This window comes from Podarcis muralis, chromosome 4 (assembly GCF_964188315.1).
Source record: "Podarcis muralis chromosome 4, rPodMur119.hap1.1, whole genome shotgun sequence".
Taxonomy (NCBI): Eukaryota; Metazoa; Chordata; class Lepidosauria; order Squamata; family Lacertidae; genus Podarcis; species Podarcis muralis.
Genome location: NC_135658.1, coordinates 2,727,570 through 2,753,148, shown reverse-complemented (window position 1 = coordinate 2,753,148; position 25,579 = coordinate 2,727,570). Strand labels below are relative to the sequence as shown.

Sequence of the window (25,579 nt, the reverse complement as noted above, 5' to 3'; positions counted from 1 at the left end):
AAAGCTACATAGTTGATATTCTACCTGATACAAAGTTTTGGGGCTTTGCTGCCACAACATATTGGACTGTGTTGACAGAGAAACTACATAGAAAAAGTGTTGCAGCATTTATATTGAAGTTTCCTGGTTTCTTTGTTCTTAGTTCTGTGTTTCCTTCACTTGGACATTTTGTTTTGCTCCCTCTAGAGGGTTGAGAAGTAACAGTTGCAAAGCAACAGATTAAGACAGTGGGATTTTCCATCAGGGAACTGCTCCTGTGAGAACGTCCTTGGGACATGAGCGGCCCAGCGGATGAGATAACCACTAGAGCTAAAGCAAAACAACAACAACAAAAGAAAAGAGGCTCAATATCAAGCCTAACACCGACAGGAGCAGCTGGGCAAGAAAAAGTGACAGCTGTTTCCATGGATTCAATGACACAGGCGTTACTCAAGATAAATCAATCTTTAGAAGCTTTGACAAAGCAGAGTACAGAAAATTCACAAAAATTAACAGAACTAACAGCAAGGTTGGACTTGAATACGAAAAGTGTGACTTCTAATACGGAATCTATAAATAAACTGATTGAAGAAAACTCTGCAACACGTAAAATTGCAGAGGACGCCAGAAATATTGCTGAAGAGACACAGGAAAAATTAGAACCGATCTCCAAAAAAGTATATGAACATGATGCGGCCTTGTCTTTGCTGGAATTACAGAGAAAGGAGAGAAACTTGAAATTAAGATTAGTTCCTGAAAGTGAAGGGGACAGCCTCGTGGAGTTTCTCACACAAGAGTTTTCTGACTTTTGGCAGGAAGAATTGCAGGAGGAAGAATTTAAGATCACAACAGCATTTAGATTGGGCAGGAGACAGAACATAAAGACTCCGAGGGATTGCCTGATTACTTTTAGATCCAAGGAAGAAAGGGACAAAATATTAAAACTACATTACCAAAAGGCCTTGGAAATTGAAAATTCCCATATACAAATCTTCAAGGACATCCCTAAATATATTCTGGAGGTGAGAACCTTCTACAAAGATCTGGTCTACCTGCTGAAAAGGAACAATATACTTTTTAGGTGGGAGTTCCCACAAGGACTGTCCTTCAACTACAAGGGAAAGAAGGTGAAAATAAAAACAATTCAAGACAAAGAGAAGTTTTTGGAGAAAAACCACGAGGATCTGCAGAAGGGAACGGTAGACCCAACCTCAGAGGTAAAAGGAGCTGTAGACATCCTGAATCTATCATTTGGACTTAAACCACCATCAGAGGAAGAGCAGCAACTTGGAGCGGTAGGAGGAGTGAATGCTAAATAACAAGATGGCCCTGCAATTCCTTAGTTGGAATTGTAATGGGCTGAACATGCCTACGAAAAGACGCCAAGTTTTTCATATTTTGAAAAGAGAACAATTGGATTTGATTTGTTTACAAGAAACTCATGTGACCAGGGTACACAGGAAATTACTTATAAATAAAAGACTAGGACAAGAATTCATCTCATCGGATAAAGTTAAGAAAAGAGGAGTGGTGATTTATGCAAAAGAGAAATTGGCCCCAAAAATGATGTTTAAAGATGAACAAGGAAGATACCTGGCAATTGAAATACAAATACAAGGAGAAAAATTGTTAATAGTCGGAATTTATGCACCAAATGAAGGGAAGGCGGAATTTTTTAAGAAGCTGCATGAAACTCTGATGGACTATTTGGACTACAATGTAGTAATCATGGGAGATATGAATGGTGTGGTTTCTACAAATATGGACAAGGCACAAAGACAGACAATCTCTAAGGAAGGGAGACTTCCAAAGACCTTCTTTGAAATGACTGAAAATATGGACTTGATAGATATTTGGAGAACAAGGAACCCTCTCGAAAGAGAGGGAACTTTCTTCTCTCAAGCAATGATGACCTGGACCAGAATCGACCAAATCTGGATTACTAGTGGGCTGGCTCCAAAGATCAAGAAGATAGAAATCTGCCCAAAGACTTGCTCTGACCATAACACCGTGAAGATGGAAATGAAACTTACAACAACTGGTCAATTCAGATGGAGAATGAATGACACCCTGTTTCGAGATGAGGAGATCCACAGAAAGGCCCAAAAAACCTTAAAGGACTATTTTGAAATAAACCTAAAAACTGATGTAGAAAAAAGAGTGATCTGGGACGCAAGTAAAGCTGTGATGCGAGGATTCCTAATTCAACAAAATTCGGTAAAAAAGAGAAAGCAAAATGAGAAGAAGGAAAAGATCTTGGAAAAGATAAAAGAAGGAGAGAAGAAATTGAGATCAAAACCAAAGTCCCAGGAGATTTTGAGAGAGATTAAGCTATATCAGACACAATATATGGAATTGATGAATCAAGAGATTGAGTGGAAGATAAAGCAAATGAGACAAAAGACATTTGAATCTGCGGATAAATGTGGCAAACTTCTGGCTTGGCAATTGAAGAAAAGACAGAAACTAAATACAGTTACAAATCTAGAAGTGGATGGAAAGAATATAACTAAACCCAACGAGATTAGAAACTGTTTCTTGAGCTATTTTAAAAAATTATATTCACAAGGACCGCAGAACGAAGAGGATATAGATGAATTCCTTAAAAAATATGGATTACAAAAAATCTCTTATCAAAGTAAGGTGGATCTAAATCAGAGAATAACAGAACAAGAGATAGAAGGTGCCATTCAGAACATGCAATTGGGCAAATCTCCAGGACCAGATGGACTGACTTCCAGATACTATAAAGCTTTGAAGGAGTGGTTGGTACAACCGTTAAAGGAAGTCTGCAACGAGATTTTGGAGGGGAAAGGGGCGCCAGAATCGTGGAAAGAAGCTTATATTACACTCATACCAAAGACAGAGACTGAAAAGACTCAGCTTAAGAACTACCGCCCAATATCATTACTCAATGTGGATTACAAAATTTTTGCAGACATTTTGGCAAAAAGATTGAAAAGAGTGTTGATGGAGAAGATTCACAAGGACCAAGCAGGCTTTCTCCCAAAAAGGCATTTATCAGATAATGTGAGGAACATAATAGACATTTTGGAACTATTAGAAGTGAATATAAACACTAAAGCAGTACTGATATTTGTGGACGCGGAGAAAGCCTTTGACAATATTTCTTGGAGTTTTATGAAAAAGAATCTTCATGGGATGGGGGTAGGCCAAGGATTCGAGAATGGTATGGGTGCGATATATTCTGAACAAAAAGCTAAGTTGATTGTAAATAATGTGATAACTGAAGAACTTAAGATAGAAAAAGGGACACGACAGGGGTGCCCAATTTCCCCACTACTTTTTATCTCGGTTCTGGAGGTGTTGCTAAATATGATTAGAGATGACCAGCAGGTTAAAGGTGTACAGGTCGGAGCAAAACATTACAAGTTAAGAGCTTTTGCAGATGATTTGGTACTTACTTTACAAGAGCCAGATACTAGTACAAAAAGGGTGTTGGAGATAATTCAAGAATTTGGTCAGGTGGCCGGATTTAAATTGAATAAACAAAAGACTAAAGTTTTGGGGGGAAATTTGACAGGTATGGAGAGGGAGAAATTCCAGAATGAAACAGGTTTGACAGTGGTTAAGAAGGTGAAATACCTAGGGGTTCATCTGACATCTAAAAACTTGAACTTGTATAAAGACAATTATGAAAAATGTTGGTCAGAAATCAAAAAAGATCTAGAAATATGGTCAAATTTGAAATTGTCAATGTTAGGCCGAATTGCAGTTATCAAGATGAATGTACTGCCTAGAATGTTATTTTTGTTTCAAACCTTGCAGATTCTTGACAAGATGGACTGTTTCAAGAGGTGGCAGAAAGACATTTCGAAATTTGTCTGGCAGGGCAAAAAGCCCAGAATAAAATTTAAAATAGTGACAGATGTAAAAGAAAGAGGGGGATTTGCCCTGCCGGACTTAAAATTGTACTACGAAGCAGCAGCGTTTTGCTGGCTGAAAGAGTGGATGCTCCTCAAGAATACAGATATCTTGGATTTAGAAGGTTTCAATAACACATTTGGTTGGCATGCATACTTATGGTATGATAAAATTAAAGTGCATAGGGCTTTCAAAAACCATATTGTTAGAAAAGCATTATATAATGTTTGGATAAGATACAAAGACTTGTTGGAAAACAAAACCCCTAGATTGTTGTCACCCTTGGAGGCTAAGGCATTGTAAAAACTCAATATGGAGGCCGAATGGCCAAAGTATTGGGAAATTTTGGAACAAGATGGAGATAAATTGAAGTTACAGAGTCATGAGAAATTGAAACCCAAAGTACGAGATTGGCTCCGTTATTATCAAATAATGGAGGTTTACAAACAGGACAGGAAAATTGGCTTCCAGGTGGAGAAATCAAAATTAGAAACTGAACTGTTAAAACCCAATACTAAGAACTTGTCAAGAATGTATAATTTGCTGCTGAAATGGAATACACAAGACGAAACAGTTAAATCAGCTATGATTAAGTGGGAACAGGACATTGGTCATAACATTATGTTTGCTGACTGGGAATGGTTGTGGAACACCGGGATAAAATTCACAGCATGCAATGCTTTAAAGGAAAATATTATGAAAATGATCTATAGGTGGTACACGACCCCAGTCAAGCTAGCAAAGATTTACCATTTGCCTGATAACAAGTGCTGGAAATGTAAAGAATCTGAAGGTACTTTCTACCACCTTTGGTGGACGTGCCCAAAGATTAAGGCCTTCTGGGAGATGATATATAATGAAATGAAAAAAGTACTTAAATGTACCTTCCCTAAGAAACCAGAGGCCTTTCTCTTGGGCATTGTCGGCCAATTGGTGCTAAAGAAAGATAGAACTTTCTTTATGTGTGCTACGACAGCAGCAAGAATACTTATCGCAAAGTATTGGAAGACACAAGATCTACCCACCTTGGAAGAATGGCAGATGAAAGTGATGGACTATATGACACTGGCTGAGATGACTGGCAGAATCCGTGATCAGAGGAAAGAGACGGCGGAAGAGGATTGGAAGAAATTCAAAGTTTATCTTAAGAACTATTATAAAATTGATGAATGCTAAAATGTCGAGGTGTTGAGAAAGAAAAAGGGATTACAGTGACATAAGATTAAGTTGAAGAAAAGACTAAGAGGACACATATTTGATAAAATTACTTAGAAGCTGCTGAAATAATTTTGGAAATTGGGATGCAGAAAGGGGAGGTATGGGGGAGTCCGAGAAATGAGGGTTATGAAAAAAAGGTTATGAAATTATACATGTTTGTTTGTCTTTTTATTTGTTTGTATTGTTTAAAAAATGTTGTAAAACCAATAATTTTTATTTTTTTATTTTTTTAAAAGCAGAGACATCACCTTACCAACAAAGGTCCGTATAGTTAAAGCCACGGTCTTCCCAGTAGTGATGTATGGAAGTGAGAGCCGGACCATAAAGAAGGCTGATCGCCAAAGAATTGATGCTTTTGAATTATGGTGCTAGAGGAGACTCTTGAGAGTCCCATGGACTGCAAGAAGATCAAACGCATCCATTCTTAAGGAAATCAGCCCAGAGTGCTCACTGGAAAGACAGATCATGAAGTTGAGGCTCCAATCCTTTGGCCACCTCATGAGAAGAGAAGACTCCCTGGAAAAGACCCTGTTGTTGGGAAAGATGGAGGGTACAAGGAGAAGGGGACGACAGAGAATAAGATGGTTGGACAGTGTTCTCGAAGCTACAAACATGAGTCTGACCAAACTGTGGGAGGCAGTGGAAGACAGGAGTGCCTGGCGTGCTCTGGTACATGGGGTCACGAAGAGTCGGACACGACTAAACGACTAAACAACAACAACAATTTTGGATGGCCATCTGTCTTGGATGATCTAGCAACGCAGGGGTTGGACTTGATGACCCTTGGGGTCCCTTTCAACTCTAGGATTCCATGAAAACTGCAACTACAGATGAATCCTAATGGCGAAATTCAGAAGGCTGGTGTCAGAGTTATATGGGTAGGAAATCCCACAGTTCACAGCTGGAGTTCACACTTTCTTAGCAAGAACACGATATTCACAGACTTGGCTGAGTTTCGGGCCTCATGAGAACAGCAGCTCATTCCCAGAGGGTCTGTCAGTTTGCATGATCTAGCAGAGATTCCTGCAACGCAGGGGGTTTCCTGGCTCTGAGAGACAAGCAGGGAGGGTGGCTTCTGGCAGAAGGAGAGGGAGCCACCGATGGCTCCTCCTTCTCCTGACTCACCTCTGCCTCTCGACTTCCCTCTCCCACTCGCCTCCTTCCTCTTCTGCCTCTGATTCTGCACTGCATTCTGCCACAGAGTCTCCCAGCTCACTAAGCCCTGTTACCCCTTCAGCTTCTGACACCTCCTCTTCCCAGGCTTCTCCCTCTGACCACTCATCCTTCCTCCACCTCCACTCCTTGGGCTCTGAGCCATCTTCCCTTCCTGGTTCCCCAGCTGCTTCCTCCCACCATTCCTCTGTGCCCAACCAGTCCATGACATTGCTCCATCCCTCGGCCTCCGACCCCACAAGGCAGCTTCCCCTGACCTGATCTGGTTCCACAGCCGCTGCTTCCCTTCTGCCCCCATGAAAAGGCGGATCAGGAGGTCTTCCCGGCATCCTTCTGCCACCTGCAAGAGAAAAAAGGTAAGCAGGACGCCAGGAGTGCCGGCTTCTCTCACAGGGGAAACAGGGCATCTCTAACTACAGATGGGCCTTTGAGAAAGCCTTACTTGCTGAGAGCATTTGGATGTTTGTGCCCATTTCATATGTTAGATGTGCAGAAACCCATCTCCCCTCCTCTGGACCCTTGTTCCCAACTGTCTCCCCGCAAAACAAGATGAAAAGAATATCAGTGTTTGTTTAAAAAAAAAAGGTTCTGTTGGCATAAAAGAGTCCCCGAGAAGAGTATCCTTGCAGAGTACTGGTGTAGCTGCTCTGTGAGTCGCCTACTGTGATCCTCTAGGAGTTCAGACTGTTCCAGTAGCCGATGCTGAGTGCTTTCCTGATCCTCAGATCCTAGCTGCCCCAGCGTCACTGCAGACAGTTACAGCTTGCCACCAACTGCTCCAACGCACAGCCACTGGCTCCATACACCACCAGGACTCACCAGCTCCCTGCTCAGATGCTGTCAGTCGTTTTGCACTCTGCACAAGCTCAGAAACACTGGGCCCATAACCTGTCAGTGTTTGTAAAAAAAATAAAATGTTCTGACCTCCCTTTGCTGCCTCAGCCTGGTCCTCGGACCCTTGTTGGCATAAAAGAGTCCACAAGAAGAGTATCCTTGCAGAGTGCTTTCTGCTTTTATTCTTAAAAGCCTTTCTGCAAAAGCGACTGGCCAACTGTACACACTGTTGGTTTCTGCTTCCTCACTGAGCAGCGAATGTATGTCACAAAACATTGTTTTGCATTCCACACTCCAAGTTACTGTTGGATTCCCACAGGAATGGGAGACCGGATGTGACGTACACTGGTTTCCTGTTTTTCACTCTTCTCTCGGTTTCTTTGTTAGAGAGGCAGGTTGCTTCTCTGCTCTCACAGAGGCAAGATGCATGTTTGTATTCTCTCAGCATAGAGTGGAAATAAAGTTGAGAATGTGGCACATACTGCTTATCCTTCTGCTGTGTGGACTACTCTGCTTGGGCTCAAGATAAGACGAGCCTGTATCAGCTTCAGATGGGCCGAAGCTGGTCAAAATCTCACACACACATCAACACTACCAGCTTTCACCAACCAACCAACCCAAACCAAACTAACATTTCTCACTCTCTATATACAACCCGGTGCAGGCCGCTGACTCATGCTGACCCAGCTTTTTAAGCATTAAAGAAACAGCTGCCAATTTTTAGCCGTGACAAAGAACCCTCAGATGAGTTGGAAAACCAACAGAATGACACCAGTGGAGAAAAACCACCTTCCTCCTTACCCAGCGGCCTCTCTCTGGTGTCCAACGGAGGCGTCTCTGCCTCACAGGACTCCAGGTCCATTTCTGCAAAGAGATCCGTTCCCTGAAAAAGAAACAAGGATTCAAAACAGAGAATGGCGAGAAATATTAGTAAAAGAATGACAAAGACAAAAACATTCAAGGTGTTACATCTCATTCCATGGATGCCTTCCCAGAAAACGGATGGGCCAACAGTAGAGCATTATGGGATGTTCTCCATCCTGTTTGGAGCTCCTTTGGAGTATCCAGAGGAAAGTCTCTCTCACCTGCTTTCTCTCCTCTGCCTGACTCAGGAGGAAACCTTCGGCCAGGGCCACCGCCTGGGAACTGGTCTCCGCTCCACACTCCCTCACCCAGCTCTCCATCTCTGGTGGAAGGACAGCCAGGAACTGCTCCAAGATCACCAGATCCAGCATCTCAGCTTTCGTGTGCCTTTCTGGCTTCAGCCACTGACGGTCAAGGTGGTAGAGTCGGCTGCAAACCTCTCGGGGTCCCTTGGCCTCCTGGCAGCAGAACTGCCTCAACTGCTGGCTCTGCATCTTTGAGCAGAGGGTGTCCTCCTCACCCAGGATCTTCTGCACAAAATTTTCCCAGAATCCCCCACTGCTCCCAGTTTGGATGTCATGGCCTCTTCCTGCTCCAGGGCCAGCTGAGTCTCGCACATCCATCTGTGCTCTCAGGAAGCCTGTGAGAGATCGGAAGGAACCTTTTGGTCTTCTGCCAAGTTCTGTCCGTCTTAATGAAAAGCTCTAGCAAATCCTACAAAGCAAATACATTGTTCTGTTACAGAATTTGTAGGTCAGTAGAAGAAAGAGATTCCCTGAGCAAGCATGGATGAGTCTTGCTGGGAACTAGGGCTGGACTGCACCGCATTCCAGTCCATGAGCTACCTTTTTTGCGGGAAAGAAGAGTAGGAGGAGAAGAAATATGTCTCTAGCCTTCTAGCAATGCAAAATGTGGAGGCAACTGAACGGATTAATGTGAGGTGAATCAGTCTGGTTTCTGCTGCCATCCAGTCAATGCATGAAGTCAGAACTGACTGACAAGGGAGTCACTTGTATATTGTGAATAATGGATGCTTGGCTCTAGTGGGGGTCCTCACCTGGGGGTCCTCAGGAGTTGTTCTCCCCCCACCCCCACTCCCCTGCTTCTGTCTCCTTTTCTTGCACTTGGACTCTCTGCCGCTCTCCAGACAGACTCCTGGGGTGGGGTCCCTTTTTCTTTGCTCCAAGGGCCAGGTATGTATCTCACCAACCCCTGAGGCCCAAGTGGATGAGGCCAAAGACACCTCCCTTGAAATTTAGGCGGGTAATTTAGTATTAGTAATAATAATAATAATAATTTATTATTTGTACCCCGCCCATCTGGCCGGGTTTCCCCAGCCACTCTGGGCAGCTTCCAACAAAGATGAAAGATACACTAAAATGTCACATATTAAAAACTTCCCTGAACAGGGCTGCCCTCAGGTGTCTTCTGAATGTCAGGTAGATGTTTATCGCTTTGACATCTGATGGGAGGGCGTTCCACAGGGCGGGCGCCACTACCGAGAAGGCCCTCTGCCTTGTTCCCTGTAACTTGGCCTCTCGCAGTGAGGGAACCGCCAGAAGGCCCTCGGAGCTGGACCTCAGTGTCCGGGCAGAACGATGGGGGTGGAGACGCTCCTTCAGGTATACTGGACCGAGGCCGTTTAGGGCTTTAAAGGTCAGCACCAACACTTTGAATTGTGCTCGGAAACGTAATGGGAGCCAATGTAGGTCTTTCAAGACCAGTGTTATATGGTCTCGGCGGCCGCTCCCAGTCACCAGTCTAGCTGCCGCATTCTGGATTAGTTGTAGTTTCCGAGTCACCTTCAAAGGTAGCCCCACGTAGAGTGCATTGCAGTAGTCCAAGCGGGAGATAACCAGAGCATGTACCACTCTGGCGAGACAGTCCGCGGGCAGGGAGGGTCTCAGCCTACGTACCAGATGGAGCTGGTAAACAGCTGCCCTGGACACAGATTAGACCTGTGCCTCCATGGACAGCTGTGAGTCCAAAATGACTCCCAGGCTGCGCACCTGGTCCTTCAGGGGCACAGTTACCCTATTCAGGACCAGGGAATCCTCCACACCTGCTCACCTCCTGCCCCCAAAAACAGTACTTCTGTCTTGTCAGGATTCAACCTCAATCTGTTAGCCGCCATCCATCCTCCAACCGCTTCCAGACACTCACAAAGGACCTTCACCGCCTTCACTGGTTCTGATTTAAAAGAGAGGTGGATGGCTTAACAATCACATAGCCATTGATGCCAAGGTCCCTGGAGGCTCAGTGAGTAGCAGCGCCCATTTCCGGCTGGTTTTCCAGCAACAATTCTTTTGGGAGAGAGAGGATGTGGTCCTGGGATGCCCTGCTCTGGGTGCGAGGGGATTGCTGCAGTGGCCTCCGTGGGGAGCTGCCCTGGGAGACACTGGGAAACTGGTCCCCAATGCAGCAGCCAGACTCTGGGCTGGGATCCCTCTCTTTAGTTCTGGCCTTTCTCTCCCACCCTTTTTTTTTGGGGGGGGGGCTAGTCCACCTCCTCTTCTGGTCTTGGAAAACCATTTGCAGGTGTTTCCTCTGTTGTGCAGTGAGGCTGAGCGATGTCACACAGAGTTAAAGTCCCAGGGACTCCTTTGTTTGAAGAAGGGAGATTTTTTCTGAAAGGGGGGGCGGAGGGCCAACTGGGTTTGGGATCCTCTGATCTGCAGGAAGGAGAGCGTGGCAGACCTGGCCCCTCCCTGGCAGGACCCTCTCCTCCCTGACTTGGGGTCCCCCCCCCGCAGGAGCAGATCAGACCCCCCCAGGCCCCCTCCCCTGCTGCAACCCTGGGACCCCCACCAGATCCCAGAGAGAGAGGAGACTCACCAGATCCCAGAGAGAGAGAGAGGAGACTCACCAGATCCCGGGAGGGGGGAGCGAGGCAGCCGTTGCAGCAGAGACACAAAGCAACACCCCCCCCCCCCCGCCTTCCTAGCAGGAAAGGACTGGGGAGGGAGGGGCCTTGGCTCTGGAGGACCTGCCCCCCCTTGCTTCCTGGCCTCTCTAGGAAGGCAGCTCGGTTCCCTTTAACCCTTGCCAAGCCGAGTCCCTCCAGCTCAGCCCTCTCTCGCTTGCCAGAACCTCAGATTATTATTTCTTTATGGATTAAGGGGGTCAGCTGCCCCCCTGGCTACGCCAATGCCCGGATATCCTTTTCTTCACCGCCTCTATTGCATCTGCAGAAAACAGCAGCAGGAGACTTTTTCAGGTGGTTCACAATTTAGCGGAACCACCTGCAACACCGGGGCCCAGTATGGGCCACATGATCTCCTGCAATGATTTTGCAAAGTTTTTTGCAGATACCATTGACCATAACATCCTTCTGGACCGTCTTGAGGGGCTGGGAGCTGGGGGCACTGTCATACAGTGGTTCCGCTGCTTCCTCCTGGCCCGTGTTCAGAAAGTGGTGGGGGGGGATGAGTGTTCAGACCCCTGGGCTCTCACTTGTGGGGTGCCTCAGGGTTCTGTCCTCTCCCCCATGCTTTTCAACATCTACATGCGGCCGCTGGGAGAGATCATCAGGAGGTTTGGGCTGGGTGTTCATCAGTATGCGGATGATACCCAGCTCTACCTCTCTTTTAAATCAGAACCAGTGAAGGCGGTGAAGGTCCTTTGTGAGTGTCTGGAGGCGGTTGGAGGATGGATGGCGGCTAACAGATTGAGGTTGAATCCTGACAAGACAGAAGTACTGTTTTTGGGGGACAGGAGGCGGGCAGGTGTGGAGGATTCCCTGGTCCTGATTTTGGTAACGGTGCCCCTGGAGGACCAGGTGTGCAGCCTGGGAGTCATTTTGGACTCACAGCTGTCCATGGAGGCACAGGTCAAATCTGTGTCCAGGGCAGCTGTTTACCAGCTCCATCTGGTACGTAGGCTGAGACCCTCCCTGCCCGCGGACTGTCTCGCCAGAGTGGTGCATGCTCTGGTTATCTCCCGCTTGGACTACTGCAATGCACTCTACGTGGGGCTACCTTTGAAGGTGACTCGGAAACTACAACTAATCCAGAATGCGGCAGCTAGACTGGTGACTGGGAGCGGCCGCCGAGACCATATAACACTGGTCTTGAAAGACCTACATTGGCTCCCATTACGTTTCCGAGCACAATTCAAAGTGTTGGTGCTGACCTTTAAAGCCCTAAATGGCCTCTGTCCAATATACCTGAAGGAGCGTCTCCACCCCCATCGTTCTGCCCGGACACTGAGGTCCAGCACTGAGGGCCTTCTGGCGGTTCCCTCATTGCGAGAAGCAAAGCTACAGGGAACCAGGCAGAGGGCCTTCTCGGTAGTGGCGCCCGCCCTGTGGAACGCCCTTGCAGCAGATGTCAAAGCGATAAACAACTACCTGACATTCAGAAGACATCTGAAAGCAGCCCTGTTCAGGGAAGTTTTTAACGTGTGATATTTTATTGTATTTTTTGTTTTTATGGAAGCCGCCCAGAGTGACTGGGGAGGCCCAGCCAGATGGGCGGGGTATAAAAAATAAATTATTATTATTATTATTATTATTTGGGGTGAGGCTCTTGGCTGGATTCTGAGCATCTCCCTCCCTTCATCAAGAGATCTCAGAGACCTTTAAAACACAGAACACATGAGACGCAGACTGATGATCCATGTGTTACAGACCAAACGTCTGTACCCCTGCCCAAATGGGTCATAAACAATCAATACATATGATAAGAAGGATGGCCAGGAGGACAACAATCATTATCACCTTTATGTGAGACCTGTTTCCTGGCCCTAAAATTAACAGCCTAAGATTAACATATCAGAAAAGCTACAGCAAAGAAACTGCCCACTGTCTTTGATGACCCAGGACGCCTGCCTGTCTAAGTGGGTACGTGACTTGTGAAGAAAGAGAAATGGAACAGGGATGCAGAGGTGTGGATTGATCAAGAATCATATCAAAATAGTTTAAACCCAGTCAACGCAATGCTTTCATTGCTGACACAGATGGCTTACTCTAGATTTGTTATAAATCCTCATAGCAATCCCACCTGATCACTACAGGAAGTGTTGTCTTTTGGCTTGAAGAGCGAAGCTGAGGTTGGCGGAGGAAGGCAGACTTGGGTCGATTCAGTTTCGTTACATAGACTTTAAAGGTGGGAGAAGGAAGTATAGTCGTATTTCTGTGAGTGGAGCAGGGGTCTTCCCACTCATGTGATTTACATGCTCTGAAAGTTGGGATCTGTTTTGAGATTTGAAATATACTCAGAGTCGCAAAGTGATTTCATGCTCTTTATTCAGCTCATAGTGGGGAGGAGGAATGAATGAATGTCCCCTCACAGTATCTGCTTTATATACATTATTTACACAATGGGCTGCACATGATTGGCTAATTCCGGAATTCTACTGTAAGCCAATCAGGTTGTGGATTCACTTCTATCTGGAGCAGGATTGGGTGGTTCCTGCCAACCAATCATACTGCTGCATTGTTCTAGGACCAATCAGACTGCTGCATTCTGAATCCTATTGTTCTAGGACTAATCAGACTGCTGCAATTTGGATCCTATTGTTCTAGGACCAATCAGACTGCTTCAGTTTGGATCCTATTCAACTCAGTACATAACACCCCTCCCCTCTAAGTTCCAGTCCTGCCCGGGAGTTCACATTCATAGTCCTCAAGGTATGCCGGCGGCCTACGTGTGCGTTGCGGCCTGGGGTGTTCCCTGGTCCGGGCTCCAGGTTCTGGCTCGTGTTCCAAGGATGCTGGCTGTGATGGGGTTGTTTGGTCTGGTGCAACCGGCTCGCTCAGGCGTGGTTCTGGTTCTGGTGTCCTTCCGGCCTCACGGGTCCTCTCTGTATTTACTGATTCTGCCTCTCCTGCTGGCCCCTCCTGCTCTATGGGCCTCACTGCCCCGCTGTTCCCTTGGGACTCCTCTGACCTGTCCTCATCCTGGGTTTCTCCCGGGAATCGTCGCCGTATCTGGTCGCAGTGGCGGCGCCAGCATTGCCCCCCATCCGTTAGCACCTAGTACGACACTGGGCCAGTGACCCTGGTGACTGTGGCGGGTACCCATGCTGGGCCTGCCCCAAAATTCTTTGCGTACACTGGGTCCTGGGCCTCGAAGGTCCGGGGGTTCCTGCCTTCCCCCACCACTACCTCATCCTGAGCTCTATCGGGGTGAAGGCGGTCCAATCTGATTGCAAGGCGCCGACCCATTAGTAGTTCAGCGGGGCTCCGGCCCGTCGTTGAGCTGGGGGTGCTGTGCTGTGCTAGAAGGAATGTGGCAAGGCGGTACTCCCAGTCCCCTTGCGTCATGCGGCGAAGGGTGTCCTTGGTGGTCCGCACCATGCGTTCTGCTTGGCCATTGGTGGCAGGGTGGAACGGCGCCGAACGGATGTGGCGGATGACGTTCTGTGCTGTGAAGGTTTGGAATTCTCCTGACGTAAATGCAGTCCCGTTGTCTGAGACGAGAGTGTCAGGGAGCCCGTGGGTTGCAAACAGCCTGCGCAGTACTCGGATGGCTGCGGGCGTGGAAGTGGATGGTACCAGTGCGACTTCCAGCCATTTGGTGTAGGAGTCCACCACTATGAAGAATGTTTTCCCCTGAAAGGGGCCAGCGAAATCCACATGCAGGCGTGACCATGGTGCTCGGGCGGACTCCCAGAACTGGACTGGGGCCCTTGGGGGATCTGGGCGGGATTCTTGGCAGGCCTGACAGTGTTTGACCCAGGCTTCTATCTCGCCATCGATCCCCGGCCACCACACATAACTCCTGGCAAGGGCCTTCATTCTTACTACCCCTGGATGTGTCTCGTGTAGGGCTGTGAGGACCCTTTTGCGGAGGGGCTGGGGAACAACGACTCTGCTTCCCCATAACAGGCACCCCTTGTGGGCCGACAGTTCATGTTTGCGGGTTGTGTAGCCGGCGAATTCTGGCTCGGGGCTGCTGCTGGGCCATCCCCTCCACACCCAGTCCAGGACCCGGGAGATGACCCTATCTTTCTTGGAATGGTGTGCAACTTCTTGTGCCTGAATGGGGCGGTCGGGAAGCAGCTCCAGGCTCATAACCTCTTGTGCAGGTGCTGGGTCAGGGCCTGTTTCTGGTAGTGGTAGCCTGCTGAGGGCGTCCGCATGGCCCATCGCCTTCCCAGGTCGGTGAATCAGTGCATACTGGTAGCTGGCAAGGAAAATTGACCACCTGAGGACGCGAGGAGACAGCACTTGAGGGGTCTGCTTTTCGGGGGCAAACAAGCCAAGCAACGGCTTGTGGTCAGTCACCACGGTGAAGGGCCGCCCGTACAAGAAATCATGGAATTTTTTTACTCCCTTCACGATTGCCAGACCCTCCTTGTCAATTTGCGAGTAGTTCCGCTCGGTTGCGTTGAGTGTCTGGGAAAAGTACGCCACCGGTACCTCTCTTCCATCTGGGAGTTGGTGCCCCAGGACAGCGCCAATGCCATAGGGTGAGGCGTCGCATGCTAGCACCACCGGCAGCCTCTCGTCAAAGTGTGCCAAGACAGAGTTTGAGACAAGCAAGTCCTTGACTGCCTGGAATGCAGCCTCCTGGCGCTGGCCCCACACCCAAGGGGCCCGCTTGTCCAGGAGTCTGTGTAGGGGCTCCGCTACCGCCGCCTTGTGGGGAAGGAAGGAATGGTAAAAGTTCAATAGTCCCAAGAAGGCCTGAAGTTCAGTCTTGCTCTTGGGCGCTGGAGCATCACAAATGGCCCGTACCTTGTCCCCAGTTGGGTGGACCCCTTCTGCATCCACCATAAATCCCAGAAAGTCCACCTGAGGCACTCCTAGTAGACATTTTTCCCGCTTCACCTTGAGACCCGCCGTCTGGAAACGGTGCAGAACGGTGCGGAGGCGGTCCTCAAACTCCTCTGGTGTGGGCCCGGCAATCAACACATCATCGAAGAAGGGGGTGACACCAGGAATCCCTTTAAGGAGAGAGTCCATTAGATTCTGGAATATGCCTGGTGCCACGCTGACCCCGAATTGCAGCCGCTTTACCCTGAATGCTCCTCTGTGCGTCACAATCGTCTGTGCCTCTGCTGTGGCCTCATCTACTGGCAGCTGTTGATATGCTTGGGCCAAGTCCAGCTTGCCAAAAATTTTCGACCCAGCCAGGGTGGCAAGGACATGGCTGACCACTGGCACTGGGTATGCGTGGGCCGTGAGGGCCTTGTTTATGGTACATTTGTAGTCTGCACAGATGCGGACCGAACCATTAGGCTTGACGGGTGTGACGATTGGAGTTTCCCAGGGGGCATTAGGCACCGGCTCCAGCACTCCTTGCTCCACGAGTCGGTCCAATTCCTCGTCTATGCGAGGTTTCAAGGCGAACGGGACCCGGCGGGCCTTGAGCCTGACCGGTCGTACTGCGGGGTCAAGCTGTAGCGCAATGGGGGGGCCCATATACTGTCCCAATTTCCCGTCGAAAACCCCTGGAAATTCCTTGCATATGGCGTCCACGTCCACTTGTAAGCTAGTGTGGTTCACCCCGGTGACAGCTAGCCCCAGTGGTCCAAACCATGCCAATCCCAGTAAGCTAATGTAGGGGTCCTTGACCACAAGCAAGTCCAGTTGCCGCGTCCGCCCTCGGTATTGCACCCTGAAGGTCCCCACCCCCATTGTGGGGACCTTACGTTTCTGGAAGTCCCGTAGGGTGAATGGGGCCGGCCTGAGTTTGGGACCCCCAGTAGGACACAGTTTCCTTAAGGTCTTTGCCGAGATTATGGATAGAGTTGAACCCGTGTCAAGCTCCATGCGGCATGGGGCCCCCTCTATCTGTACCTCTACATAAATTTTCTCTACGTTGGGGTGGGGCAACTGGTATACCTGGCAGTCCGTGAGCTCTGTCGAGTTGCCTTGGTGCGTTGGGCCCCGGGACCTGGGGCTCTTGGGTTGGTCATCTGATGCCTGGTGTCGGGTGGGCCGAGCCTGACACACCCGGGCGATGTGTCCCGATTTTCTGCACTGCCTGCACTCTGCGTTGCGGAAACGGCAGGTCCTCCTCTCGTGACTCTCCCCGCAGCTTGCGCAGTTTCCTCCTTCTCGTCGAGGCAGCTGTGGTCTGTGCGCTGCTTGAGTGCGCTGCTGTACTCGGTGCACCTCCTCCCTGTCGGATCCTGAGTCGTCGGTGAGGTCTTCGTGGTGGACCCTCAGTTGGGATGGCAGGCTCGGCCGTGCCTCTTGCGTCGACCTCTCGGCAGCTTCCGTTGCCAGGGCCTCCTCCAGAGCGACCTGGAACGTTAGGTCCTTCTTAGCGTAGTGGCGTCGTTGCAGCTTCTCATCCTTCAGGCCACCGACGAGGCGGTCACGAAGCATGTTCTCCAGCTCTGAGAAGTTGCAGAACCGGGCGGCTTGGCGGAGAGAGGTCACAAACCCAGTTATGGTTTCCCCAGGGGCTTGTCGCTTTGCATAGAAGGCATTTCGACGAGCCACCACTGAGGGCTGCGGCGAAAAGTGCCCCTTCAGCTGTTCCATTATTGTTTTGTATGGAACAGTTGCGACGTCTTCAGGCGCAAGGAGAGCCCGGGCGATTTCAAACGTCTCCTCTCCGCAGACGCTGAAGAATATCGCCCTCTTCTTGGCGTCTTCTTCGTCGGTGACCCCTTTGGCTTCTAGGAGGAAGGTGAAACGGGAGGCGTACGCTTCCCAGTCTCCAGATGCTGGGTTGAATGGCGAGAAGCTGCTGTTGGCTGCCATTCTGAGTTCCTTGTGTCCCGGAGCTGAAGCCTGGATACACGGTGCGAGGCAGCGGTGCGGCAGGTGGTGGTGCTGCGGTGCGGTGTGTGGCGGTCAGCTCAGCGGGATCCCACCTTCGTCGCCAGTGAAATATACTCAGAGTCGCAAAGTGATTTCATGCTCTTTATTCAGCTCATAGTGGGGAGGAGGAATGAATGAATGTCCCCTCACAGTATCTGCTTTATATACATTATTTACACAATGGGCTGCACATGATTGGCTAATTCCGGAATTCTACTGTAAGCCAATCAGGTTGTGGATTCACTTCTATCTGGAGCAGGATTGGGTGGTTCCTGCCAACCAATCATACTGCTGCATTGTTCTAGGACCAATCAGACTGCTGCATTCTGAATCCTATTGTTCTAGGACTAATCAGACTGCTGCAATTTGGATCCTATTGTTCTAGGACCAATCAGACTGCTTCAGTTTGGATCCTATTCAACTCAGTACATAACAAGATTTAAATTTTAAAAGGGTGGAGTGGAACTGGATATTGACCATCTTGTTAGCCTGGGGAGCCACATTCTGGTTGAAGGAGGCCAGGATTGCCCCCCCCCCAAGGTTTGGGATGTCCCTCCTTCCCTCCCGTAGGACTTGAAACCCAGGAGAAAACTCTTGGAATAGCCTTGCCAGGTTCTCAGGGACGGACTCACCTGTCCCCATGTCCTTCTCTTTGCAGATGTGCTGCGGTTGCACATCCCTCCCCCAGAGGTGAGGAGGACTCTCCTGTGTGAGTGTCTGGGGGCCCTGCTCCTTCCTGCCACTTACCACCTGGCCCAGGGCAGGGCCTGACGGGCCTCACTCGGACAGTTGCTGTTACTGCTGGAGGGGTGCAGAGTGAGTGCTTTTAAAATGTTTTTAAAATTTTCTCTTGAATTTTTTGTATGTTGGGGGGGTGGGGGTGGGATGGATCTTTATTGGGCCTGGGAATTTGTTTGATTTTATGTTTTTGTAATTTTTATTGTTTTTTGTTCGTATTGTTTTATTTGTTTTTGTTTTTTTAAGTGTTATTTTGTTCTTAAGGGAAGGGGTCAGGGCTGCTGGGGAGTGGGTCGCATCCAACAAAATGGCTGGAGCATGTTCCACAGGGGGGGATGCACTGGGACAACCTATCTCAGTGATCACGGGTAGGAGGAGGAGTTACGCTAAGACCAGACCATGTCATTACAGAGGAGGCAGGTTTAGTCGTTGTTTGAGGACTATCCCTGCCTCTGGGTCTGGTCCTGACCGGATGGATACTAGAATCAGCAAGGGAGACCCACATAACCTGAAGGTGTTGCTGTGCAATGCCAGGTCAATGATTCATAAGACCACTGACATCCTTGACTTGAAAAAAAAAAAATTCTTCCAGTAGCACCTTAAAGACCAACTAAGTTAGTTCTTGGTATGAGCTTTCGTGTGCATGCACACTTCTTCAGATACCACTTTGCAAAATCATTGCAGGAGATCATGTGGCCCGTACTGGGCCCCGATGTCGCAGGTGGTTCCGCTAAATTGTGAACCACCTGAAAAAGTCTCCTGCTGCTGTTTTCTGCAGATGCAATAGAGGCGACGAAGAAATTCTTCTTCGCCGTCGCTATCGCCACTTGGTAGGCTCGAAGTTGAGCTCTAACCTGTGTCCGCTCAGATTCGGAATGAGTTTTCCGCCACCAGCGCTCTAGCCGTCTCAACGATTGTTTCATTGCCCTCAGATCCGTGGAAAACCACAGGGCTGTCCGGGCTCCATGCAATCGGAGAGGGCGCTTCGGAGCCAAACAGTCAATAGCCCTGGTTAACTCCACATTCCAGCGGGCCACCAGGGAATCAGCTGAAAGGCCATCAACATGGGATAAAGCATCCCCTACCACTCTCTGGAAACTATTTGGATCCATTAAGTGGAGGGGGCGGACCATCCGAATCGGTCCCACCTCCCTGCAGAGGGGAAGGGTCGCAGAGAAGTCCAGTTGCACCAGGAAGTGATCTGACCATGGCACTTCTTTCGTTTCGCTTTTACTTAGTGTCAGATCACCAACATCCATAGAGGTAAACACCAGGTCCAAGGCATGTCCGCGGCTATGAGTTGGGCCAAACATATTCGGGGACAGCCCCATGGAGGCCATGCTTTCCACGAAGTCCCGAGCGGCATGGATGTTAAAATCCCCTAGGACAACCAAGCTAGGGGTCTCCAGGAGAACATCCGCCACAACCTGAAGCAGCTCGGGCAGGGAATCCTTGGTGCAGCGGGGAGGTCGGTACACCAAAAGGAATCCTGTACTGCCCCTATTGCCCAACTTCCAGAACATGCACTCAGAAAGCTGGGTCTTCCCAATAGGATGCCTGGTGCAAACTAATGACTTCCTAAAAATCACTGCAACCCCCCCGCCCGCCCACATGACCTGGGTTGCTGTGCGTAAGAGAAACCTGGTGGACAAGCAGCGACAAGGACAGGCCCATCTGCTTCATCCAACCAAGTCTCTGTTACACATGCGAGGTCAAGTCCTCCATCCATGATCAAGTCAAGGATCCAGTAGTAGATAGGTAGCCGTGTTGGTCTGCCATAGTCAAAATAAAAAAAAATTTCTTCCAGTAGCACCTTAAAGACCAACTAAGTTAGTTCTTGGTATGAGCTTTCGTGTGCATGCACACTTCTTCTGAAGAGCGTCTCCTCCCCCATCGTTCTGCCAGGACACTGAGGTCCAGCTCCGAGGGCCTTCTGGCGGTTCCCTCACTGCAAGAGGCCAAGTTACAGGGAACCAGGCAGAGGGCCTTCTCAGTGGTGGCGTCCGCCCTGTGGAACGCCCTCCCATCGGATGTCAAAGTGATAAACAACTACCTGACATTCAGGAGACATCTTAAGGCAGCCCTTTTCAGGGAAGTTTTTAACGTGTGATTTTATTGTATTTTTGGTTTTTATGGAAGCCGGCCAGAGTGGCTGGGGAGGCCCAGCCAGATGGGCAGGGTATAAATAATAAATTATTATTATTATTATTATTATTATTATTATTATTATTATTATTATTATTATTATTATTATTATTCCTGGAATGGACAAACACACAAGACGTAACCGGCTGTGCAGTCACATAAACAATTCTCTTCTATATATTCTTATCACAATATCAAATGTTTATCTTGCACATAAACAACACATAAAGTGCAATAATATAGACGAGAGCCAGGGACTCTGTGGTGGGGGCAGGTGAGGGCCGCTTTGGCCCAGACTGGCCCCTGACCCTGAGACGCTCTTTCCTCCCGCAGGACCTCAGGTGTTACGCCCTTTGGGAAAGTGGGGAGGAACAGAAACCAGCAGTCAACAGCATCCCTTCTCTGCTGGCCTTTGCCCGAAGGTTCCCCCATCTCAGAGCACGTAGCTCTCCCTCATGGATTCAGTCCTTTCAACACTTCCATCTCCCCAAGAGGCTCCCAAGGCTACTCATCCTCTGCAGTTGATAACAGACCTGACTGAAAAGAACGGCTTCCTCTTCTGGTGACACCAGAGAATTCTAGAAGACATTCACCCTTTCCATAGCATTATGGATGCACGATTCCCACAGACAAGTTTCTTGGCAAGACAAGGGCCTTCCCTGGCCATAGAGTGTCCTCCTCAGCAACTCCAAAGAAGGAGCTGGGTTGCAAAAACTGCAGCAAGGGGGGGGGGCAACCCAGGCTAATGGGGGAGGGGCTGTCTAGCTAGGAAAGCAAGACCCAGAGACAGTTGTGGGAGACCCAGAGACCGGCTTCCTCTGTGCCAGAGCCAAAGCTGCGCCAGATGGAGAAGCCAGACCTGCTGGGGGTGTCCATGCTGTGAGCCCCTCCATCCTACACTCTGGTTGAATTTTTGAGTAAATAAAACTATATGGACCTGGGACCCCTGGAGTCTCACTGCCCAGAGATGGGGGTAGTTTGCAAATATGCACACACACGAAACAATTTGTGCCTGTGTTCCTAATACATAACTAAGCGTGAAGAGCATGTCATGTGCTTTAGCAACAGCCCTCCTGTAAATAAGGGAATGCAACCCCCATTGCTGATCAACTCAAAAAAGCAACAAGGGAATCTGCTCTGGTGTCCCATGAGGTCTGTGGGGCCCTTCAAGAAAGAGGAGCCATTTCTGTGCCCTGAGCCCCTGTCAGAGAGAAAGGCAGGACAACAACAGCAACAACAAGAATTCTGGTGCACATTGTTGAAAAGTTCTTGCCCCTCCTGATCCGCTGCCCCAAATTGCACTGCAGTGAATTGGGCCAGAGTCCAGCTTCCCAGGATCAGAGAACTGCAGAGTTCTGAATCAGACCGTCAATCCATCTACCTCAGGATGGCCTACACTGATTGGCAGCAACTGCTCTCTGGGTTTCTCTCCCAGCCTTACAAAACACTCGACAGACTCCATCCCCGTGAAGCTGTGGATGAAGAACATCTGAGCCAGGCAGACCCCATGGCTGATCTCCCCAAGGCCAAACCAGAAGATGGCCAGCGTCTTGGGCAGGGTGAAGGTGGAGAGGCCCAGGTCGATGGCCGGAAGGACGGAGAGGAAGTAGAACATGGTCTGGTGGAGGCTGGCTTCCGTTTTGATGATGAAGAGGATGGTGCAGTTGCCCACGAGAGCAACGAGGTAGCCAAGGCAGAAGGGGATGGAGATCCAGGAGTGAAGCGCCTCCAGCCCCGGGACCCCCAGCAGGATGAAGGTGGGGGAATAAAAGTGGGTGGCATTCAAAAGGGGCATTCTCCTCCTGGACCCAGCCAGAGAACACGTCACTGCAACCCTGCCATGAAGAAGAAAACAGGCCAGCATTTTCTTCCATGGCACCTCATAGACACATGGACCTTTGCCTAGCAATCCTGTTTCATGTTAAGAAAACAATTGTGTGTTTGTGTGGAGGGGATGAGCCTGCTAGCTGGATTTGGCCAGAGTGTAGGTCCCTGTGTACGAACAAAGAAAATGAAAAAAGCAGCCTGCACACTGCTGTATGAGGACCTTTCCTGTCTGCTCCTCCTCTCCTGCCCATCAATTCATTGGGCCAATTTAGTCTGACAAAACTGGTGGGGGTGGTGGCTCTCCACTTTCCTCATCCTGTACATGGTTCTATATTCTTCTGTTGTGTGTCCCCCCCCCCCCCGCGCCACATTTCCCACTAATGTCTCCTTCATCAAAACCAGCCTTTCTCTGCGGGGAACCTGATTCCTCCACCACCACATGCCCTGATCTTCTCATTCACCTCTTGCAGCTCTACAGTGACCAGAGCTGGACATTCCAGCTCTCAACAAGCTCAGTCAATGAGTCGCCAGGGGGAGCAAGGTCCCGCAAGGCTTGGTGGAAATGCTGCTTTCTGGTCAGCCAAGTGGAGTCAGATCTGAGGGATACTCCTCCATCCACGATGCAGCTGCCAGTAGACCTTTGACACTGGCTCAGCAGAGCACACCTTGCTGTGTTAATCTGTAGGTGAGCTGGCAGAACAAAAGGTTCTCTCAAGGTGAGTGGAAAGGAGGGGGAGTAATAGAATCATAGAATTGACAAGTTGGAAGGGACCACAAGGTGCTTCTAGTCCAACCTTGCTGTGTTAATCTGAAGGTAAGCTGGCAGAAAGGCAAAAGTCAGGCTGTCAGTTCCTCACGAAGGGAGGGCTTCTCCACATCCCAGAGTGCAGAGTGGGGGGGCAAGGAGGGCAGGTCTGAGTCCCTGCTCTGGTTCTCTCCAATACTCACCTGTGGGGGAGGGATGTGCAACCGCAGCACATCTGCAAAGAGAAGGACATGGGGACAGGTGAGTCCGTCCCTGAGCACCTGGAAAGGCTATTCCAAGAGTTTTCTCCTGGATTCCAAGTCCTACGGCAGGGAAGGAGGGACATCCCAAGCCTTGGGGACCTATCCTGGCCTCCTTCACCAGAATGTGGCTCCCCAGGCTAACAAGATGGTCAATATTCGGTTCCACTCCACCCTTTTAAAATTTAAATCTCAAAACAGATCCCAACTTTCAGAGCATGTAAACCACATGAGTGGAAAGACTGCTGCTCCACTCACAGAAATAGGACTATGCTTCCTTCTCCCACCCTTGAAGTAAACGTCTATGTAACGAAACCGAATTGACCAAAGTCTGCCTTCCTCCGCCAACCTCAGCTTTGCTCTTCAAGCCAAAAGACAACACTTCCTGTAGTGATCAGGTGGGATTGCTATGAGGATTTATAACAAATATAGAGTAAGCCATCTGTGTCAGCAATGAAAGCATTGAGTTGACTGGGTTTAAACTATTTTGATATGATTCTTGACCAATCCACACCTCTGCATCCCTGTTCCATTTCTCTTTCTTCACAAGTCACGTACCCACTTAGACAGGCAGGCGTCCTGGGTCATCAAAGACAGTGGGCAGTTTCTTTGCTGTAGCTTTTCTGATATGTTAATCTTAGGATGTTAATCTTAGGGCCAGGAAACAGGTCCACATAAAGGTGATAATGATCACTGTCCTCCTGGCCAGACAGAGAGAGACACAGAGACACATACAGAGATTATTATACGCACCCTTCCCAGAGTCTTGCTGGTTCAAGCCTCTGTGTGTATTCTTATTAATCAGAGTTCAATCCTTCCTTCACTTTGGGAACGCCTCACTTCACCGTCCCCGGGCGAAACCCCCGGCCTTTCATTGGTAGAGCTGCCACCACGCCAGTAGCAGCTCAGTGCTGCGCAGGGACTGACTGAGCGGGCTGCGAGATGCTTTCAGCCTCAGACACTTGGTGGGTTCTGAAATGGCCGTGCAGGCCAGATTCACGACCCTGGCGGGCTGGATTTAGCCCACGGGACATAGTACGAGGACCCCTGGCCTACACTGACTGGCATCTCCCCAGAGTTTCAGGCAGGGATTTCGTCCAGCCCTTGCAGGAGATGCCAGGGGCTGACAATGGGACATTCTGCATGCCAAGCAGATGCTCTAGGGCTCCCCATATTTCCCTGCACTTTCAATGTTATGCTATTAGCAATTGTGGAGATTCCACCTGCCTCTTTCGAAAGGAGAACAGTCACCTGATCAATTTAATTAATTAATTAATTAATTAATTATAATAATAATTTATTTATACCCCACCAATCGGGCTGGGTTTCCCCAGCCACTCTTGGCAGCTTCCAACAAAATATTAAAATACAATAGTCCATCAAACATTAAAAGCTTCCCTAAATATAATAATAACAATAACCATCCATTTTCAGTCCATTGAATTAGCAATTAAGCATTTCTGGAAAAGGGAATGGCATACTTTTGTATATTAGTATAAAAAGCATGCATAGGAAAGTATTACTCATTTATGATGAGAATAGGATTTATTTATTTTGAACTTCGCTGGGTTCCTCCTTGGCAGCCAGTGCAATGGTTTCAGCAGGGCTAGAACTCAGGACCCGCTGCCTTGAGGGACATCTAAGAGCAGCTGGGCAGGGAAAGGTCTCCCTTGGGAGGTGGTGGACTCTCCTTCCTTGGAGGTTTCTCAGCAGAGGTCGGACGGCCATCTGCCATGGATGCTTTAGCTGAGATTCCTGCCTTGCTGGGGGTTGGACTAGATCAGTGTTTCCCAACCGGTGTTCCCCGGCACACTAGTGTGCCGTGAGACACCGGCTGGTGTGCCGTGGGAGGGAGTCGGGCGGCGAGAGGCGGCGGCGGCGAGGATCCGCGTCGAGCCGGGGGCGGCTCCGCGGTGCTGGTGCCGAGCGGCGGGGCAGCGCGCGCAAAAGGGAGGAGCGCGAGACAGCGGAGGAGGAGGAGGCCGGCATGTCCGGGCAGCAGCAGCAACAGCAGCAGCAGCAACTCCCGGCGACGGCTCCTCCTCCGCCCGCTATCGCCGCCGCCACCACCACAACAGCCGCCGCCGCCTCAGCTGCCGCCGTCCCTCAATCCCTCGCTCTGCTGCCTCCTCCCACCCCGGCAAGGGGAAGGGAAAAAACTTTCACTTTTGTGCGTCCCTCCCGGCGTGA

The 25,579-nt window shown here is 49.4% G+C and overlaps 3 protein-coding genes across 8 annotated transcripts in view; 1 reads left to right on the top strand and 2 right to left on the bottom strand.

The window, feature by feature from the left end:
• LOC114595223 (uncharacterized) overlaps positions 1 to 25,579 on the bottom strand; it is a 646,585-nt gene that overhangs the window by 310,784 nt on the left and 310,222 nt on the right. The gene's annotated exons all lie outside the window — the stretch shown is intronic.
• LOC144327580 (uncharacterized) overlaps positions 1 to 25,579 on the top strand; it is a 290,636-nt gene that overhangs the window by 231,443 nt on the left and 33,614 nt on the right. The gene's annotated exons all lie outside the window — the stretch shown is intronic.
• The window catches only part of LOC144327588 (uncharacterized), an 81,083-nt gene that overhangs the window by 47,978 nt on the left and 7,526 nt on the right, over positions 1 to 25,579 (bottom strand). Inside the window, exons 1-3 of one of the 6 annotated variants that reach the window (XM_077927929.1) lie at positions 10,820 to 10,994; positions 10,024 to 10,143; positions 8,175 to 8,667 (exon numbers count right to left, since the gene is read on the bottom strand). The exons of 1 other annotated variant lie outside the window; for it this stretch is intronic. In XM_077927929.1, the coding sequence (XP_077784055.1) occupies positions 8,175 to 8,576 (402 nt within the window). In that variant the 5' untranslated portion in view covers positions 8,577 to 8,667; positions 10,024 to 10,143; positions 10,820 to 10,994. Of the gene's footprint in view, positions 1 to 8,174; positions 8,668 to 10,023; positions 10,144 to 10,761; positions 10,995 to 25,579 lie in introns of those variants that run through there. 4 more of the 6 variants (XM_077927931.1, XM_077927930.1, XM_077927926.1 and 1 more) reach the window with 4 other exon arrangements.